The sequence below is a fragment of the Solanum dulcamara genome, chromosome 4 (genome assembly GCF_947179165.1).
Source record: "Solanum dulcamara chromosome 4, daSolDulc1.2, whole genome shotgun sequence".
In the NCBI taxonomy this organism is placed as follows: Eukaryota; Viridiplantae; Streptophyta; class Magnoliopsida; order Solanales; family Solanaceae; genus Solanum; species Solanum dulcamara.
Genome location: NC_077240.1, coordinates 40,940,491 through 40,960,999, shown reverse-complemented (window position 1 = coordinate 40,960,999; position 20,509 = coordinate 40,940,491). Strand labels below are relative to the sequence as shown.

The following is a 20,509-nucleotide window of genomic DNA, read 5'->3' as shown; positions in this document are numbered from 1 at the left end:
CCCCCACCTCCAATGCTTTGATTGTGCGTGAAACCTTTATTTTTCTATTGTAAAATAAAAACTTCTTTTTATTCTGCACAATTTTATTAATAATTGTTTTTTAAGTAATGAAGATTAATATTTAAAATAAGTGTCAAAAATATATTTGAATTATTTTATTTTCATACCTAAACTATTGGAATTGTGAGTTTCATACTTAAACTATCACTTATCAGTTTGAGAAATATACCTCTCTCTTTTATTTCACTTATCATAGTATGTGTACTACACTCTCTCTTTCATTTAAAAAAATTATCACATCACTACACATGGACAAAACATTACATCTTAACAAAAATTAAATAAATTATTAAAATTAATTAAAATTAAAGATTAAAGTATTATTATACCCTATCCTAAAAAAAATTATAAAATAAAATATAAAATATTTTTCTTTCCACCACTTTCTCTCTACATATTCTCCCCCCACCCCCTCCTCCTTGCCCCCCAATTTATTTTTTATTTATTAAATTTCTTTTATAAAAGTTTTTAAAAATTTTTTTCTTCATCTTCCCCACTCCAAATAATAATTTAGATATTTTAAAAAAAAAAAATCTATCCCGCTCCACCTAACCCTTCGCTTGCAATTTTTTTCTCGTTTTGTGTTAGATATATACATATGATTTTAGAAAAGTATTTTTTATTTGTCGCTGCCGCAAGACTTTTCTTAAAATAAATTTTTATTTTTATTATATTCGGTACGCAAGTAGAAAAAAATATTTTTTTAAAAATATATGTACATAGTTAACACAAAACGAGAAAAATATATAGATGGGATGGTATAATTTTATTATTTTAAAAAATAAAAATAAAAATTTTTTTAGGAAGGAGTTGGTGGAATATGAATTTTTTAAAAATATTTTATAAAATAAATTTAAAAAATAAAAGGACGGAGATTGGGATAAAAATATTTTAGTCTTTAACTTTTAACTAATATTAATAGTTTATTTATTTTTTCTTAGGGTAGAATATTTTATCAATGAGGAATGTCATTTGAGTAGAGAAAATGTATTACACACATTACTGAGGTGTATTTTTCAAAATAAAAATTAATAATTTAGGTATAAAATTTACGCTTCTAATAATTCAAATATCAAACTTAAGAGATAATTTAGATATGTTTTTGACATTAAATAACTGTGGAAACATATGTGTGGATATGATGAAATGGATGTATGATGTCAATAAAAGCAGGGTGTTTTCTGTGGCTGAGAATTCACGTTTTGGACTTGGCCACGTGGGAAGCAGGGTCTGTGTTTTAGACTTAGCCACGTGGGTTGAATATAAGATTGACCATTTTAAGAAATAAACTAAAGTGCTACTAACCGCATTCCATGTTTGGGCTATTTTCACCAAGAATTGGGAATCCTTGATAGAACTACTGTAGCAGTAGTTAGTAATACTAATAAAAGGGAGAGTTCAGTATTTATTTGAGTCATAAAGAGATAAAATTGACATAAATAAATTATATTTTTAGAATGTAACTAAAATAAATTTAGTATAATTTTTTTTCCATTATATAAAAAATTTAAACGGCAAATGTTAATTTTTAACGTCTAAATTTTAATGTAAAACGAAAGTTTTTCTTACATTTTATAAAAATGATTTTTTTTTCTTTCACTTTATAAAATAGAAATTTTTCTTACACTTTAAATTGTGTCTCTTTATGCAGTTTTTGCAGTGTTTGTCATACAGTTATAGCGATCTGACATATTATAAAAAAAAAAAAAAAATTATTACATTGGCTTGATGACTATAATAGCGAACAAAAAATATTTACGAAAAGTGGGCGTAAATAAAACCACTCATATACACAATGAAATGGACGTTCCAGCAAGTACACTCACTCGCAAGTGCTCAACATGCAAACAAACAGGCCATGATAGGTGCAACCGTCTCTCACGATCCCGAAACACCTAATGTGGTGGAAGTACCTAAAGGAAGATGTTTTAATTGTGTAAATTGTAATCTTTTATTTAATTGATTTGCTTGCTTTAAAAAAAAGTTTTAAAAAAGTGAGATCAGTTAAAGAATTGAGTAAGTCATTTTCACATTTTCACATTTTTCCATTCACATTTTTCTCACAAAAAAATACATACACAAAATGTATTTGCATTTAATTTCTGAAAAATCATATTAATGGCTAATAATAGTATGCAGAGTACTATACATAATACTAGGTTCAACTACCCTTTTGTTGGAATTCACAGAATATCTTTTGACCTAAGTCTCGTATATCCGTCATCATCTTCGTTATTCCTCTTCCTCTTCTTGGCGGGAAGATCCTTCATGTTCACATTTTTTATAACTCTCTTAACACCTTTTTCTTTTGGGAGTTTGAGACATATGTCAAATTAATATAATTATATGATAAACACTAAAAAAAAACCGCATAAAGAGACACAATTTAAAGTGTAAGAAAAAGTTACACTTTTTATAAAGTGTACGAAAAACTTTTACTTTATAAAGTGGAAGAAAAAGTTTCTTTTTATAAAATGTAAGAAAAACTTCCGTTTTACATTAAAATTTAGACGTTTACAGTTAACGTTTGTCGTTTAATTTTTTTTATAAAGTAAAAAAAATACACTAAGCTTATTTTAGTTACTTTTTTAAAATGTGACTTATTTGGGTTAATTTTATCCCTTTGTGGCTCAAATAAGCTTCGGACTCTAAAAGGAGGCACCGGAACAGTAATTTTGTTGATGTTTGTTGCATCTATCTAAGAAAGAAGAGTAAATTCCTTCAAATATGTCTGAAAATTTGTTCTATAATATTATTTTTATATTTTTGAATTATAATATCATCCAACTATTTCTATCTTCTCTCCTAATGTGATGATGTCATATTATTTTATTTTTTTAATAAATTTTTAAAATAATATAATAAAAGCTTATTTAATGTCTTTATAAGTAACTTCTTTTAGCATTTACTCAATTCTTGAATTTTATAAAAGATAATCAAATTTTAAATTAAAATTAATTAATATTTATTTATTTTTTTCAATATTAGGAAATTTTTTATTTTTGATTTTTTTTTTACCTTAGACAAAAATCAAATACTTCATTTGTTTCAACTTCTTTGTCCTAAAAAAATTAGTCCGTTTTAAAAAATATCTCTTTTTTATTTTTAGCAACTTTTTAATTTCAATTTTCAACATGACATGTTTAAGACACAAAAATAAAAAATATTTTAGTATATTTGACATTTGTTTGATTTAAAATCACAAGATTCAAAAAATAATAATTTATTTTTCTTAAATTTCGTGTCATAAAATGGAGAGAGTAATAAATAAATTACTATACAATACAAACATAGACATACAAATTTAATGCATGATTAATCTGCATTTCGTACCCGCGCAATGCACATAAATGACAAAAGTTCATAAGGACAAATATATTGATTCAAAATTCAAATACTTTATTTTTTTTGTTTTATTTTAAATTCAAATTTATGTTGATTCAAAATAGTTTATCTTTATATTCAAGTTAGAGCAGATTGACACGATTAGAAGAATATTTAAAAATAGAACTCTTTTAAATAAATATTACATATTAGAATTCTTATAGGATGAAATCTATAGTTCAATTTTAATACGAATTATCACTTTTTATAATCTTTTTAGTACATTAGTCTGTAACTAATTAGTCTGTGAATTTTATTTTCGTATATTCTTTCCTTATAATTTTTTATAATTAATTTTTAAAAATATTAGTTAATTTTAATTCAAAATTTGATTACCTATTATAAAATTTAAGAAGAGGGTAAATGCTAAAAGAAGTTGCTTATAGATATATTAAACAAGCTTTAATTATATTGTTAAAAAAATTGTTTTAAAAAATAAAATAATGACATTACATCCCATTAGAAGAACATTGTAAGAAAAATAAATATAGTTGAATAATATTATGATACTAAAAAAAAATATAAGTGATATTATAAAATAAATTTCCAAATAGAATGAATAAGGAATTTAGTTAGGAAGGAAAGGCAAAGAGAAAAAGAAGAAGATAAAAAGATGTAAAGGATCATAATGGAATTGGTGGGGGCAAAGTGATGAGTATTCCCTTTCATATCACATTGCCCCTCCCACGTGAAGGCTGGTACTATAATTGACACACACCCAATTCCCCTCTTGTCCAATTCTCCAAATGAAACAACCCCCAACATGGGTGTGTTAGCCATGTTTCTTGAATAAAAGAAGATAGTACTCACAAACACCCATCTATGTGTGCTTTACCAATTAAATCCATGCATTTGGAAACTAATAATTACAGTGAAGCCTTTTCATATGGTAAAAAAAAAAGAATGACTGTCTCCTTATACGGACTCAAGTAATTTTTCCCTCACGAGCTAGCTATTTTTTGAGGTTGAATTAAACCCAAGACTCATTTCTTAATATGACATTAAATTTGGGGCCAAGATTCATTTCTTAATATGTATTGGAGTTAGGGCCAAGATCCATTTCTTAATACATAATTACCAAATTTTAGTTTAGGCAAGTGCAAACAGTGCAAAGACTCTGAATGAAGAATCTCCTTGTAAAGTTGAAATCAGGTACAACAATGGAATGTCTTATTTCATTATGACATGAAAAGAGGGAAAAACAAACACTGGCGTCGTGGAACTAAGAATTGATCATAAATGATAACTGAGAGTTGTCTCGTAGGAATCTCCCTAACAACTTACAAAATCATCACAGGAGCCCTTAGGAGTAGTAGAAACACTAGTCTAACACATGAACAAACCACTCACACACAACAAATGGCTAACCAAATGGTTTGAATGAAAACTATAGATTGGGAGAAGACAACTTTTCTGCCTGTTGCTATGGGGAGACTCTTTCACTTTGTGTAGAGGACATCTTCCCATGGATGACGGTACAACGGCTGCTTCAATCTCTTCTGGTCAAATGTGTGCCTGACATTTCAAAAGGTGCAGGTCAATCATTAAGGAATTAGAATCGAGCTATCATTAAACAATAATTACTGACAGTGTGGTGTTTAAGCATCATCATGCAACTCACCCTATAAGCCCAATTGAACGAGCCAGCACGAAAAGTCCATTGAGGTAACCAATCTCCACAATTTCATCAATCTCTGGCTTGGTGAACATTCCACTGCCCGCAAGGAGATCCAAGAAGAGGGATCCAATGGCACCATCAACGTTGAGGACTAGGTTGTTTGCCTTTGAGAGCGTGTAAGTTTCAACCTGAACAGCATATTCCATGTACTTGACAGAAGGGAAATTTTCCCTAGCATAACGCTGCAGTAGTTCCACTCTCTTATCTCTGTTGTCACCTCTCTTAATCCTGTAACACAAGAAGTAGATGTGGCACATCAAATAAAGTCTAGAAGCATGCTAACCCTACAAGTTCAACAGATTTTCACGTACATCTTTTAATTCTACAACTCAAGGAACAATTCTAGGATATAATCAAGAAGCTAAAATATATGCTACCTGTGGCCAATTCCTGGAACTCGAATGCCCTTCTTCTTCATACTTTCCACAAACTCATATGGAGTAAGACCCTGCAAATACAAAGCATTTGAAAATATCCATTCATCTGGACTCAAAAGAGACCAGTTGGAACTGCTTCTAGCCTGATGAGTGGCTTAGGGAATGCTCATAAAGCATAAGCCTCACCTTGTCATAAGCATCCTTGAAGTACCGGGCAGCATCATCAATAGCACCACCAAAACGCGGACCAATAGTCAGCAATCCTATCAAGAGCCACATTATTCCAGTTCTGATTAAAAAATAAATGCATATCTAGAAGACTGCAGACTGTAACGTACCAGAAACAAGGCAGGAAACCAGATCTTTTCCAGCCCTGGCAGTTACAATGGAATTGTGCGCACCAGAGACACAAGGACCATGATCAGCACACAACATGACACAAATCTGCCATGAAATCAACCATGACAAAGCATATGAAGGTTTATAAACAGAATAATTGTCGTTGGCAGAGACTGATGGTTTAAAAGAAGAGTTTATAACCTACGGAAAGAGTGTCAGAGTTGCCACCGTAAGAACCTTACCTCAATAAAACGTGTGCAATAACGTGGTAGGCTACGTTTGAACCACAAGAGGGATATTACATCACCGACACCAAGTCCCTGCTCCACAATGGATGACATGGGTACGCCAGCATAGCAAGGCTCTTCACCTGTGAACAGAAATTGAAATTGTAGACACAATCAGCATCATTTCCGTTTCTTATTTAGCCACCAGAAAAACAAATTAATCATTGATCGGAGACAAGTGAGGCTTGCTCAAGTCGTTGAGCACCTTCACCATCGACTGGTAGGTTGAGGGCTCAAGTCACACGAGAGGTTAAGTGGGAACACCAGGGGCGGAGCCACCTATTGCTCAGGGGGTTCCGATCTCCCTTCGGCGGAAAATTATACTATTTATACATGGTAAAAATAATTTTTTATGTATATATAGTAGATGTCGAACCCCCTTCGGCAAGTTCATGTGTCTACTTCTTCAAATTTTGAACCCCTAAATCAAAATCCTCGCTTCGCCACTGGGGAACACTATTGATCCTCTGGAGGTAGGGTGGAAATAAAACATTGATAGGAAATACGCAAACCCAACTATACCTCTATCATCAGATATTGTGGAAATGATATGAGTTGGGGCCCGAACTTTCCCACTCTTAATTGCCGTGCTAAGATCCTCAGGTATTTGAGGTGGTGTAATTTCCTTTACAGGAGTAGTCTTTCCCGCTTCAACCTACCAAAACAAATACGCAGTGGTGTTAGAACTATTAGCGGAGTAAAAGGCATAAACAAGCAATCTCTGCTGAATATCAAGAGACTCACTAGCTTTTCAAATGCATCTTTGATTGCTCCTTCAAAAGCTTCATACGAGGTTGGAACTATAGCTCCAGCGTCTCTGAGTGCTTGATTCTTTGCTTGTGCGGACTCCATTTCACCACCACTCTTTGCCCCCTATTTGACAAAGAACCATACAAAATTAGACTTCATGTGCAAAGACTATACTGTCCAGCCTATTCTAAAAAGAAGAAAGAGAAGAGGCAAAAAGCAGTTCCGTCAAAACATCTCTTGATCTTCGCGAGAGACCACTAGCAACATGTTTCTAGGAAATGCGGAAATCAAGGGAAATAGTGCTCACCGCATGACCAAATTGTACTTCTGACTTGAAGAGTGTAGCACAAGTTCCACTGACCCAGGCAACAACAGGCTTGTTGATTTTTCCCTGCTTCAGGGCTTCAACCAAGGAATATTCATCTCGTCCACCAAGTTCCCCGAGAACAACCACCATTTTAACCTAAGTATTCCAAAAACATGATTAAAACAGAGTGAAGAACTAGTAACTGCAAAAAGTAGTGATGGAAGCTGGAAATACATCAAGATATGAGCTTCTAGTTATATCAATACAGTGGAATTACATCAATCTTAAAGCAGAAATACTAATGGTGAGGATTAGGAAGAAAGGAAACCAAGTCACAGTGTGTGTGTGTGTGTGGAAAGGGATAAACTTTTGCCACTTGGTTGGAATGTTAGCTTTATGATCATAAAGCCAAAAAGTGGTTTATTTCTAGGCATGTACAATGGGGGTTTAGAATTTAGAAGAATTTAAACAACTAAAAACAATCAGGATATCTTAAAGCAACAAGACAGAGTACCTGAGGATAACTTGGTGATATTACAAGGAGTATGTAGCCTACACGAATGAATTACCTGTGGGATATTGTTGAAGCGCAAAACGTGATCAGAAAGGGTAGAGCCAGGGAAAACATCTCCACCTATTGCAATTCCTGCATAGACCAAAATTCACTCATATTCAATTTCTCAATAAAAACAACATAAACATGCTCCAATAAGATGGATTCAGAATTCTGAATGACCAACCTTCAAAAATTCCATCAGTGACACGAGCAATTGAATTGTATAATTCATTAGACATACCACCCTGTACATCAAGAGAAAAGTTATTATTCTTGAAACCTGAAAATGTTATTTCCAAACTATTAAGCTTCATATATTTGAGTGAGGTCATGGTATCATGCATTAAAGTTTGGTAAAAGGGATGTTTGAATAGTTGCATACATTAAAGTAAGGTAAAGATATGTTTCCGAAAGTAGTTTTTGAATAGATCGAAGTATCTCACAAGTATTTTCATATCGTAATTGCACTCTAGAAGATAGTAAGGTAGAAAGTAGGCGGGGACAAAATGTTGCAGGTGTAATAGATTAGAGATTATTTCTCTAATATTTATTAAAATAACAAGATACAACAGTCTCTAAAAATCACTCACAGATTTTGAGACAAAGCCCACAGATCCAGGTCGGTAAAGTTTGCACTGAATAATGTTATCAATTGTTCCAGCAGTATCACCAATCTTAAAAGCACCAGCTTGAATACCTCCAACAGTAGCTGGACCAATAACCACCTGAGGAAGATCACCATATTACACACCATAAAATTTGGAAAATAATGAAGGCAGAAAACAAGAGTGAGGTAGTTATTGACCCCCTAAATGCTCCACTTGATGATCTGTTAAGAGCTCATTCTACCATTTCTTTATTATATCTTTAAGAAAGATAAAATCTGAGGACAAGGGAAGGAGGAATTCATTGACTCCAGGAGAGGCAACCATGAAATGTGAGAGAAGTAATTGATAATTTCTTCAGTTTATCACCCATAAGCTTATTCTATACTTGATTATACATCATCATTCAAAATCCAACCCTCACCCCCAACAAAATGATAATTTACGTAAAGGCAGACACCTGATTGATATGGCATAATATTACCTTGTTGTTAGCCTTTGCATAAGCAATCAGCTGTTTAGCGTCTGACTCAGGAACACCTTCAGCTATAATAGCCGCAACTTTGATGGTTGGCTGTTTAAGAGCCAACATGGAGGAAGCAGCGGCACTGCAAATGAATAAGACAGTAAAGAAGAGGCACAAGAGCAAATCTTTTGTAGCTTCAGGTTTTCACTTCAAGAAAAAACATGGCAGAAAGCACAACAAGAACAGTGGCTAGTACCAACCTTCTGAAAGACGCGAAGTTTATGAAAACATCAGCCGTGGGATGTGCAGCACAGGCGGCTTCTATGCTGAATGAGTAAAATGTAGAATATAATCAGTGAAAAGTGATAAGATACCATGTTCACCAAATAGAAACCAGTAGTACAAAGGTATGTGAAGACAACATAGTTCAAATATATCTGCCAGTGTTATGATGTATCTGGTGGTTGTAGAAAGTTTCAGAATTAAGGCATTTTTACTAACTGAAGTAATTCAAGCTGAGAAAATGTGAAAACACATTTTTCTGTATCTTTAACTAACTAGAGTAATTCAAACTGAGAAAATTTAACAGCATATTTGTTTGCATGTCTAACTACGTTGCACATCATTCTACAACAACAACAACAACATACCCAGTGAAATCCCACAAGTGGGTGGGGTCTGGGGAAGGTAAAGTGTATGCAGACCTTACCACTACCTCATGAAGGTAGAGAGGTGGTTTCTGAAAGACCCTCGGCTTAAAAGTACCTGTCCCAAGAAAGAGAGAGCGACAATATATATACACCATATCGGCTAAAACAAGAAGCGCTATAAATTCTACAAGACAAGAACAATACTAATAGCAAGAAAATAGTAGTCAGATGGCAGTAACAACACAACTAAACTGGCACGCCTAGGCCTAAGACCGCCACAGGGCAATACCACAATTTATCCCTGCTAACCTTCTACCCTTACTAGCCTTCTACCCTGATATGTGACCTCTGCTCCTTTCTATTTAAGGTCATGTCCTCCTCGGTGATATGAAGTTGCGTCATATCCTGTCTAATCATTCTAAGTGATTCAATTACAAACCAATAAGTTAAATAGTTAGTACATGATATTATCATACAACCAGGAAACTCAATTGCTAAAATTGGAAGCAGCGAGCTAAATATATTTATGCCACGCCAAAGCAAAATTGCATACTTCAAGGGACCAACAAAAAGAAGACCACACTGAGAAAGATTTCCAACGGACAACCTTTAGAGATCCAAATGAAAATGCTCAAAATAAAATGGAAATATAACCAACGATTGAAAAAAAACAAAAGGACACACGTTGAGTGTACTGGGATTGCAATTTCCTCCTGACCAAAGAAAAGTTTCTGGAATCCCTCAGAACCAGGATTAATAATTCCAGCAACAGATGGTGTTTCCCTCCCTGAAAATTTGAAGAGTATGATATTAGCATTAACTAACACTTTAAAAATTACAAGATTATTGTGTGCATATTTGACGGTAAATCAATTGAGAAGAAGAAGCGTGGTACGAACCACAAAGGAAATCAAAATCAAGCATGCGCTGAATAGGAAGCTGCTTGTAGTTGTAGAACAAAGCTTGTGTAGTCTTAGAGAAAAGTTGTCCAGTAGCCATTTTTCCAATTCAATTGAGATTTCTGCAAAGTTATAACGTCAGCACCATCCATGGACACAGAATTTCTTGCATGTGACACATAGACAGAAGGCCAAAATAATAGATCGATAGATAACTATTGAGGTGACAGTGAAACATTTCATCATACAGGTATTGGAGTGCCAATGTGTATCCAAGTAGTGATACGTGAAATGGTATACAAATTAGTTAGTGAAAACAAAATGGTAAATGAAGTATATTTGTTGAAGCAGCAACATTCCAGATATGAGCAAAGGAAATGACAGAAAGAAGCAATGAGAAGGTGAGTGCAAAATTGATCAAATCAAGTACACCTCTAAAATTAGGATCCAAATAACATTTCCAGTATCAGATCTTTACTACGTAAATCAAACCAAATTAAACGAGAAAAGAGTTGTAACAAGATCCCATATTTAAAAGCGGCAGAAAGAGTCAGTTAAAAGCATATATATTATACAACCTCGGAAACATCGAAACAATTGAACAATTCAAGGGACACTAAAAGACACAATCCCGAATCAAGAATTCAAGATCGGAAGATAAATTGAAATATAAAAATAAAAAAGAGAGAATGAAAATGTACCTGTAGATGAAGAAATGGCAAGTCCCCGAGCTGGTTGGGAGAATGTTGTTGGGGGAGAGTTAAGATGAATATCTCACTATATATACACATACACACAAGGAAGGAAGGAAGGAAGTAATATTGTATTTATGACATAGGGATTGAATTCAAATGGGGGCTGCCACACACACATCAATATTCAATACTACTTGTAGCTCCACCAATAAATTATGACGTGGAATTAGCTAGTTAGTTCAAGGATCATTTAATCTTTTTTTTTCTTTTCTTTATTTTATTTAGTACTCCATTTTATTATTAGTTAAAAGAAAAAGTACTCTGTAGGTCACGCTGTTGAAATATTACCAAAGTTTTCCACTTCACATCAAAGGTGGGGGAAACTCACTAGCTTGTTTAATTGACCGAGCAAATATCTCATTGTATTAGATTTGATTTTTGATTTTTTTTTGGGTGAAAAGGTTAATATTATTTGTAAATTTTACCTAAATTCTATATTGATTCTTTTCAATTGCACTTTATCCCAATTCTTTTAACAATTATCCGAAAACTCTTTTTTTGGGTGGAATCCGAATACATCACGTATTTCCTGATACATCACGTAAAGTGATGTATCCGACCGATTCATCGCATAAAGTGATGTATTCGACGTCCTCACGTAATGATGTATCCGATCGATAAATCGTGTAAAGTGATGTATCTGACGTCCTGATACATCACGTAAAGTGATGTATCTGACCGATACATCGCGTATAATGGTGTATCAGATAATAGGAAAGAGTAAGAATTTTTGTAATTTTTTCAAATGGTAGAAAATTATAAAATATATGATAAAATAAGTTGTGAATTTAAGTAATTTTTCCATATTATATATCCTTAATTAAGTACAGCTATAGTAGATAGTTTAGTATTACTACTATAGTGATTATAGTAAGTGTACAAAATGGGCTAATTTATTACAACTTGCTAAGGTTACTAGTTTACTTATATGACAATCCCTCTTTGATCGTTTTTCAGTATTTTTTTGACGTAGTCAAGAGAGCTGTACAAAACATGGGGTTGATTGCTTCCTGTTAGCTTGAAACCTCATTTAGCCAAAACATCTGCTACTTTGTTTTCTTTGCGAAAATTACGTCGAACCATTAGATACTGCAACTTCTTCAAAAATAAACTGCACGAGAAAGCAGTAGATTTGTAAGTAGATTGATCATGTGGTAATAATTATAAAATTTAAGTAGACTCACTTTTCATTTCGAATGGATAGAGGTTAAGGGAGTGGGCAAGTTATGGATCTGTCTGAAGGGCTTCAAATTCAGCCATAATGTGGGCATGAATATAGCTTTTGTTAGAAAATCCTATAATTCGGTCTCCATTATATCTCTAATGTCTTCTCCCGTCCCACCTCTGTCTTTATCATTTGAGAAAAAGACCCGCCAGTTTTGAGCTTTTAGTGCCTTGAGGAGGGAGGGGGGAGTATGAAACTATTTGATTAATTTTTTTTTGTGATCTCTCCATTATCAGAACAACTACTGCAATACTTAAATTCTAATGTTTTATTCTTTAAAGAGTCAATGAAGATAGTGTTGGCTTGTTATAATAAGTATTTTAATCAAGATTTAATCATAGGTGCCAAAGAATTAACAGAAAAACATCTTAACAATAATAGGGGGCAGCTTCTAGGGGGCCTGGATGTTTTTACGGTTCTGAAGTCAATGGGTATGGGAGAAGGTGAAGCAAGAAATATTAAGGCCCAAATCTAACCACCTTTCTAGCTATATAGCAGTGTAGAAAAATATAATCCGCGTTTTCTTGCTTAAGTTTACATATTGGGCAAAGCGGAGCAAAGGTGATACCAATGTAGTGAAAGTACTATTTTGTAGGTAATCTTTCATATGTACATTGTCAAAAAAAGAATTTTATTTGAATAAGGGTATTTAGTTTCCATATCCAAGAGAGGTAGGTCATGTTGTCTCTGGGGCCTAATAATGTGATAAACGGATTTGGTGGAAACTATACCATTTGGGTTGAGGCCCAAATATGGCTTGTTTGTAATGCTAAGTTCAGCTGGAGCTACTCTAAAGAAATGCTAAATTAAGATCTTCTTCTCCTTAATTTAATGGTCCTTGAATAAGTTGTTGTAACACCCTGAAATATCCTAACTTAAATCAAATCAAAGAGCCCTGAAAAAGTAACTGAGTTTTTGCACCAGAAGACTTGTATGAGTACTATCTACAATCCGTACAAGCTTCTACGGACCGTAGGAAGGACTCGTAGTATGGATCGTAGAAAGTGTTCGTAGAAGAGGTCCCAAACCCAATCTCAGACCCGTTCTACGAATCCTTCCATACGACTCGTTGAAGTGTCTACAACCCATAGAAAGGACTCATAGACCGAACGATACAAGTTAGTAGCTATTGAAAATTACACCAAGATCCTACGATGGATGTCTACGATCCGTGTCGTCTAGAACCCATAGAGGGGTCAACCCAAACCTCAAGAGACCCAAATGTGATTCCACGAGCACTTTGCATGATTCGTAGAAGGGTCTATAGCCCGTAGAAGGGGTTCGTAGACACATATCATTAATCTAAACATTCAAGTATCTAGAAATTCTCTCAAAACTCACCTAAGGTTCCTCTTCTCCATCAAGAATCCTAAATCTTCCATACAAAAAATTCAAGATATGAATAAAAACTTTTCATAAAAAGTTTTCTCAAGATCTTTCACTCTAAGAACTTCATAAAAGAATTTCTTCCCTCAAGATCAAGCCTAAGATTTCAAGATCAAAGATTTCCTCCAAGAAAGTTTGTGTTCTTCAAAGTTTTTCAAAGTTCCGCTTAGATAATCGTCATTCCAGGTATTTAAGGCTATTCAGAATGTTGGACTATGCTCGTCCTAGTGTCCTACATCTTCTTTAAGTCGAATTGATCCTTGAGTTGAGTTTGAATGTTCATATGATTTGAGTTTCTTGATGTATTTATGATCCTAGTGAGTCCTTGGATATATATACGATTATTCCTTGATGATGTCGATGAGTTGAGTAATCGAGATACTTGTTTATGCCTTTATTCCATATATATATATATATATACATGATTATTCCTTGATGATGTCAATGAGTTGGGTAATTGAGATACCTGTTCATGCCTTTATTCCCATGAACCCTAATTGAGTATTATTTTTCAATGTTTTACATAATAATTGAGTCTAAAAGGTTGATTGGTAAATATTTAATGAGAATGAGTCGGACTTGGTTTATAGTAGAAGTCTTTACATTTATCATCATTTGAACTTGAATAGTTTGGAGTCTAAATGATTGTTGATGCGGAGTCTTGATGAGTCATGAATAAGTCTTGAAAAGAATACTAAATGAAAGAATTGATGATTGAGATGGGATTGAGTTGATTACAGTCCAATGTGACTAGATGAGATAATTTGCATAATTTGATTTGATTTGAGTTTTATGGGAATACTGAGTCTTGAGAGGAGTATCAAGCACCGAATTGAGTAAAAGTAAACAATAATTCAAACTCAATAAACTATGGAGCTAGCGTAGGAGAGGATTAAACCGCAAAATCGAATTTTCCCTTTTTGTCTCGAAAGAGGACTTGATTTGATTGATTATCTTAGATTGGTTGATTCTTCCCTTATTGTGGCAAAGTATTAGGCGGACGTGGCAATGATATTGGTTCGACGTACATCAACAGCTCATAGGTGGTGGTTGTTAGATAAGATAAACTCCCAAATCTAAAATGAATGGTTTGATTAGTTGAGTTGCATATTACCGAGTCTATTTCTCTTTAAAAGCATTGTTTATGTTAAACTTGCATTCTTTATTGAGTCTAGTTGATTGTAGAGTCGAGTCCCTTGAGATGAGTTGGTTGATGTTGAGTCTGTTGATCATTTTCTTTTCCATCTATTTTACATACTAGTACATTCCATGTACTAACGTCATTTGGCCTGTATCATTTTATGATGCAGATACAGGTGTTAGAGTTTGAGCGGATTCGTAAGTTGGTAAAGGGATCCGTCGGTTATCTCTAGGTGGCTACAACCTCTCTTGTGTTATCAGGTGATATATTTTAGTGTATTAGTGATCATGCCAGGATGATTGAGAGTATCCGACATGCAAGACAAGGCGAAGCCAAGAGATTCCATCGGCAGGGTTAGTTCAACAGCTATTCATCCAGAGGCAGGGAGTATTTGGGTCCAAGTACCTAGAATTATCAGGGCAGATAAGAGCATGCGATGAATCAGGGGAAAAATGGTACAAGTGGATCCAGATCGGGTTAATCTAGTTATGGTGGTTCTTCGGGCTCTAAAGGACAAGTTGACACTTTTGGTTATCCTCCACGAGGTTCAGGTCCTCGAGGCTATTTTATTTGTGATGAGTTTGGGCATAAGGCAAAGGATTGCCAGATGTGCTTGTTCTACTATTCAGCCCGAGACACTATTGTTCGTACTACGCCCACCCTAGCTATTTGAGGTTCTTCATAAAGTGCTAGAGGTGGCACCTGGGGTGCCAAGGGTGGAGCTTGAGGTGGTGCTCGTGGTGGTTTACAGTCTAGTTGTGACCGTAGACTATGTTATACTGTACCCAATAGATTTGAGGCAGAGGCCTATAATGCAATGATTACATGTATCATCCCAGTTTGCCATCGTTCTACTTCAGTATTATTGGATCCAAGGTCTGTCTACTCTTATGTGTCGACCTATTTTTATGTGGGCATTGATTATGTGTGTGAGCCCCTTGCTATGCCTATTAGTGTTTTTACCCCAGTAGGTGAATCTTTAGTGGTGGATCGGATATATCGAGGGTGTTGGTGATATTTTTGGGTAGAGAGACCGATAAAACTTGATATTATTAGATATTCTTGATTTTGATGTGATATTGGGTATGGACTGGCTATCTCCTTATCATGCGATTCTAGATTGTTATGCCAAGACTGTGATCTTAGTTTATCCCAGTTTGCCTAGCTTATCTCGATTTTCCTTGTTTAGTGTGGAAGGGCAATTCGAGTTGGTATTCGAAGGGTGTGATATCTAAATTCATGCTCTCTGTATGATAGATAAAGGTAGCTTGTCTTATTTGGCTCATGTGTGTGATCTTACTAAGGAGTCATCTCCTTTATAGATGTCACAATTCGATTTCTCAAGTCATGATGATACCTACTATAACCCACCAGTAGGTAAGCCAACCTGTAACCCAGAAAGACAAATAATTGGTTTGAGGGAAGAAACTAATCATGAATAGGGAATTCTAACATAGAAAAAAATAAATAAGCAAAAGCAAAACCAAAACCTGGTATATACAACTAAGGATTCCTCCCAGAACCTGAAGTTCACAAGTACAGAGCTGCTACAACATAAAAGATGAGTACAAGCCTCAAAAGTGGACCAAAAATAAATACATCAACTGGCTAGTATAAAAAATGCAAAAGACGGGCCATCCATGTTGAAGGAGACATAAATGATCTCAAAATGGAAAGTGCTTACCCTGGTCTCCAGAGCTGACTGCAACATGCTCGATCTATTCACATCGGTAGCTGGTGCTCGATCCTGCATCATAAAAGTAGATGTAGAGTGTAGTATGAGTACCATGACAACAGGTACCCAGTAGGCATCATAGGCCGACTGAGCGAAAAAAAGGTAAGAACAATATGAAAAAGAGGAATAAGCCTAAATAGGAAACATAATAAGCATCTAAGGTGGAAAAAGTACTAACTAAGAGAACTACAGCTAACTACACCCAATTGGGCCCCCATAAGCCTAGTCGGAACACTCGTGCGCAAGTTAAAATAAAAACCCAAGCGAACCCCCATAAGCCTGTCGAGTACAGGGAATAGCTACAACTACTAAGGCTAGGAACCAAGAATCCATAATGTCAAGAACCGAAGAACTATGTCATTTTTGGACCAAAAATCTCCAAGAATCGATAGACTGGAATGCTTTAGGGGTCGAGGCCGGGACTGGGACCCAAATGCTCATAGTCAAGGTAGTCGAGGCTGAGGTTGGGTACACGGATGTCCGCCATAGATCAGTACAGTCAAGGTTGGGTCTGGGTACCCAGATGCTTGCGATAATATATCTATACGGTCGAGGCCGGGGCTAGGTACCCGGATGCTTGCCATTCATCAGTACGGTCAAGGCCGGGACTGGGTACCTGGATGCTTACCATAACATATTGGTACGGTCGAGGCTGGGGATGGGTACCCGGATGCTTTCCATACTAGCAAGTCAGCAGAGGCCGGGGGATAGGTACCCGGATTCTCCCCAATGGAAATTTAGAATGGAGGCCGGGGTTGGGTACCCAGATGCTCACAGATAATTATCCCAAGGTTCCGAGTATTCTTCTTTCCAACTGGACGATAATAGTTTCGAGAATCATCTTTCTAATGAGTCAACTGATATACCGCCGAAGCTTAAACCGAAGACAAAATAGTACATTCACAAGATCATGTATCGCCGACGTATCTCGAAAGTTGCAATCATGCCGAGGTATGGATAAGGGTATTCTTAAGAGCAAGGTTATCTCCTAACTAAGGCTAAACTACCAGGAACTAGCTCGCTACATCGTTCTACAAGGATCTAAGCCCGCCGGGGGAACTAAAGCAAGTTTACAACCTATACTAAGGCCAACATCCTCCACAATATCAACAATAAGAACAATCAACTCCTTCTATAATACTAACAATTCACAGAAAGGAACACATGCTTCCAATTACCCGAAGAACCCGATAAAAAGCCTAAAATATGATTTCTAACACCTAATATATACAATTAAGCTACCCAACCCAAATTCCATCTATTTTAACATGCTTTCACATATTCCATCTTAATCTAGGAAAGGAAAGTCGTAGCCTACCTGTAGGTTGAACACACGCGCTCCAAATCACTGTGCCGAAGCTTTTCCCTTTTGAACGGCCTCAAAAAGCTGCCACACTGTCAAAAATAGAATCACAATGTCATTACTCTCCTTTAGACACTAATTTCATAATTTTTGAAGACAGACCGATTTTGAGGTCCAAAATGGGGAATGTGGGACCCACGTTTGAAATTCTAGAATCGACCCCCAAAAAAAAAAATTAAACAATACCTCAAGCTCAAGGATCAATTTACAACACAATTTGAGCTGGAAAAATAACGCAAGACAATCATGCAACAACATGCTCAAATTTCGGACTAAAAGATGAAAATGACAGCAACATTTATCAGCAATTACTCAAAAACAAAACTTTTCCAATCCAAACAAATTATACCATGATGTTCCTTGTGAAAATTTCCATAACTTAGCCTCAAAAATCACTAAAATTGGAGCTTATATGATCAAGATACAAACACCCAAAGTTCAACAAAATTCTATTTCCAAAAATGACTAAATCAGTAACTAAATTCGTAAATTTACCTCACAGAAACCTCCCCTCAAGTTTTTGAGATCACCACAAGATTCCCCACGAAATTCTCTTGAATTTGGACTTTTGAATCACCTAATTTGAGTTTGTATGGAAGGAGATATCGAGGTTTTAAATTGAAGAGGTGAGATGAAATTCGTTCTTAGTCTTTTATTAAAAGACCTGAACTTTGGCCTTCGCGACGCGATCTAAGTGGCCCTTGAACGAGGAGGCCAGCTAGCTTGGCCTTCGCAAATGAGGCCAAGGCTCTGCGAACGCGGAGGCCAACTACCCACACCTCATTGAACGTGGCCTAGGTCCCGCGAATGTGGAGTTCAATTTCCCGAACCTCCGCGAACGTGGAGAACATTTTTGGATGTACTAGATATCAACTAAAAAGGTGATGTTTCTCAAGTTCAAATATTTCGACGGGGTGCTCGAAATTCGTTTGGAATCACGTGCATGCAAACGAGATATGCTACCCTACCAAATTCGACATTCCGTACTCAATGGAGCAGTTAAAATTTCCATACAAGATCATTACGGCTAAAAGTGGGTCCCACACCTTAGGGCCATTTTGAGCCAAATTCCATAACGGGCCTTAAGATTAGATCGAAAGCTTTGAGAAGCAAATAAAGGGTCATTTTAGACCAACCTTGATATTCCAGAGCTAACCGCGCTGTTAGAATTTTTATCCGAGCATATTTTTTAAGAATATTGACTAAAGTCAACCATGGGCCAAATTTCAAATGTAAAAGCGCCAAATGATCTCAAACTCATACCGGTTGCCTTGGTACTTATGACGACCATACTACTAGCCTAATTTGTCCATTTCAGAGCTGATAAAGCTGTCAGAATTCTATTCTAAGTTCACTGTCCTAAAGTTATGATCAAAGTCAATTTTTCAAGTTATAAAAGCTCTAAAACAGGGGAACAGGTCTAAAACCAAACGAACGTCTTGGCGACCGCACTATCGGCGCTTGCAAATCATAAATGACCTAGGATCGCAATAGAAATGATCTAAATGACGAAATGGAAGCATTATTAGGAAAATGACCTAGAGGGTTATTACAACATCCACTACTAAAAGAACTTTCATCCGCAAAAGTAAAGACAAGTATATACCTGAAGGCTCAAATAAGCTGGGGAACTGCTCTTGCTTCTCTTGCTCGGTCTCCCAAGTAGCTTCCTCGATCAGACGATGGTGCCACTAGACCTTAACCACAGGGATGGACATAGAATGAAGCTGGTGAACATCTCTGGCTAGAATAGAAATTGGCTCTTCAACAAAAGTTAGGCGATCATCCAACTCAAGAGAATCATACTGAAGCACGTAGGACACATCTGGAATGTACCGGCACAATATAGAAACATGGAAACCAGGGTGTATAGTTAAAGATATTGGAGGCAAGGCCAACTCATAAGCAACCTCTCTAATTCTCCTGAGAATATCAAAGGGCCTGATATACCTGGGGCTAAGCTTACCCCACATGCAGAATCTCATTACTCCCTTCATGGGTGACACCCACAAGAATACCCGATCTCCAACCTCAAACCACAAAGATCGACGCCTGCGATCAACATAACTCTGGTACCTACTCTGAACTGTCCTCAGCCTATTTTAGATAACCTAGACCTTGGCTATGGCATACTAAAGTAAATCAGTACTGTATGGCCTAGGATCTTAAGACTCAAACCAACCAATGGAGTATGACAACGCATACGATATAAGGCCTCGAGTGGGGCCATCTGAATACAAGAGTGGTAGCTGTTATTATATGCAAACTCCGCCAAAGGTAGGTACTGCTCCCAATAACCCTCAAAATCTAATATACATGCTCGCACCATATCCTACAGAACCTAAATAGTATACTCTGACTGTCCATCGGTCTATGAATGAAATGTCACGCTATGATCAACCCGGGTGCCCAACTCTCTTCTAAAGGCCCTTCAGAAACTGGAAGTAAACTGACATGTCCTATCTAATATAATGGATACTGGTACCCCGTGCAGATGGACCACCTCTTGAATATAGATCCGAGCTAGATAATTTGCAGTAAAAGTG

General features: G+C 35.8%; 2 protein-coding genes across 2 annotated transcripts; both read right to left on the bottom strand.

Annotated features, from left to right (window-relative positions):
• Nucleotides 1-4,562: 4,562 nt before the first annotated feature.
• On the bottom strand, nt 4,563-11,195 carry LOC129887360 (ATP-citrate synthase beta chain protein 2). The gene is made up of 17 exons (XM_055962431.1): nt 11,060-11,195; nt 10,359-10,480; nt 10,144-10,246; nt 9,070-9,135; nt 8,828-8,951; nt 8,329-8,463; nt 7,923-7,983; nt 7,752-7,828; nt 7,183-7,338; nt 6,870-6,998; nt 6,648-6,780; nt 6,081-6,208; nt 5,838-5,943; nt 5,686-5,762; nt 5,500-5,570; nt 5,066-5,350; nt 4,563-4,959 (listed from the first exon to the last, which is right to left on the bottom strand). Exons 2-17 carry the CDS (start codon nt 10,456-10,458, stop codon nt 4,884-4,886), a joined length of 1,827 nt encoding a protein of 608 aa, XP_055818406.1. The 5' UTR covers nt 10,459-10,480; nt 11,060-11,195; the 3' UTR covers nt 4,563-4,883.
• Nucleotides 11,196-15,231: 4,036 nt separating this feature from the next.
• Nucleotides 15,232-19,948, bottom strand: LOC129884221 (uncharacterized). The gene is made up of 3 exons (XM_055958553.1): nt 19,661-19,948; nt 16,550-16,612; nt 15,232-15,270 (listed from the first exon to the last, which is right to left on the bottom strand). The coding sequence occupies exons 1-3, from the start codon at nt 19,946-19,948 to the stop codon at nt 15,232-15,234; spliced, it is 390 nt and encodes a 129-aa protein (XP_055814528.1).
• Nucleotides 19,949-20,509: the final 561 nt, after the last annotated feature.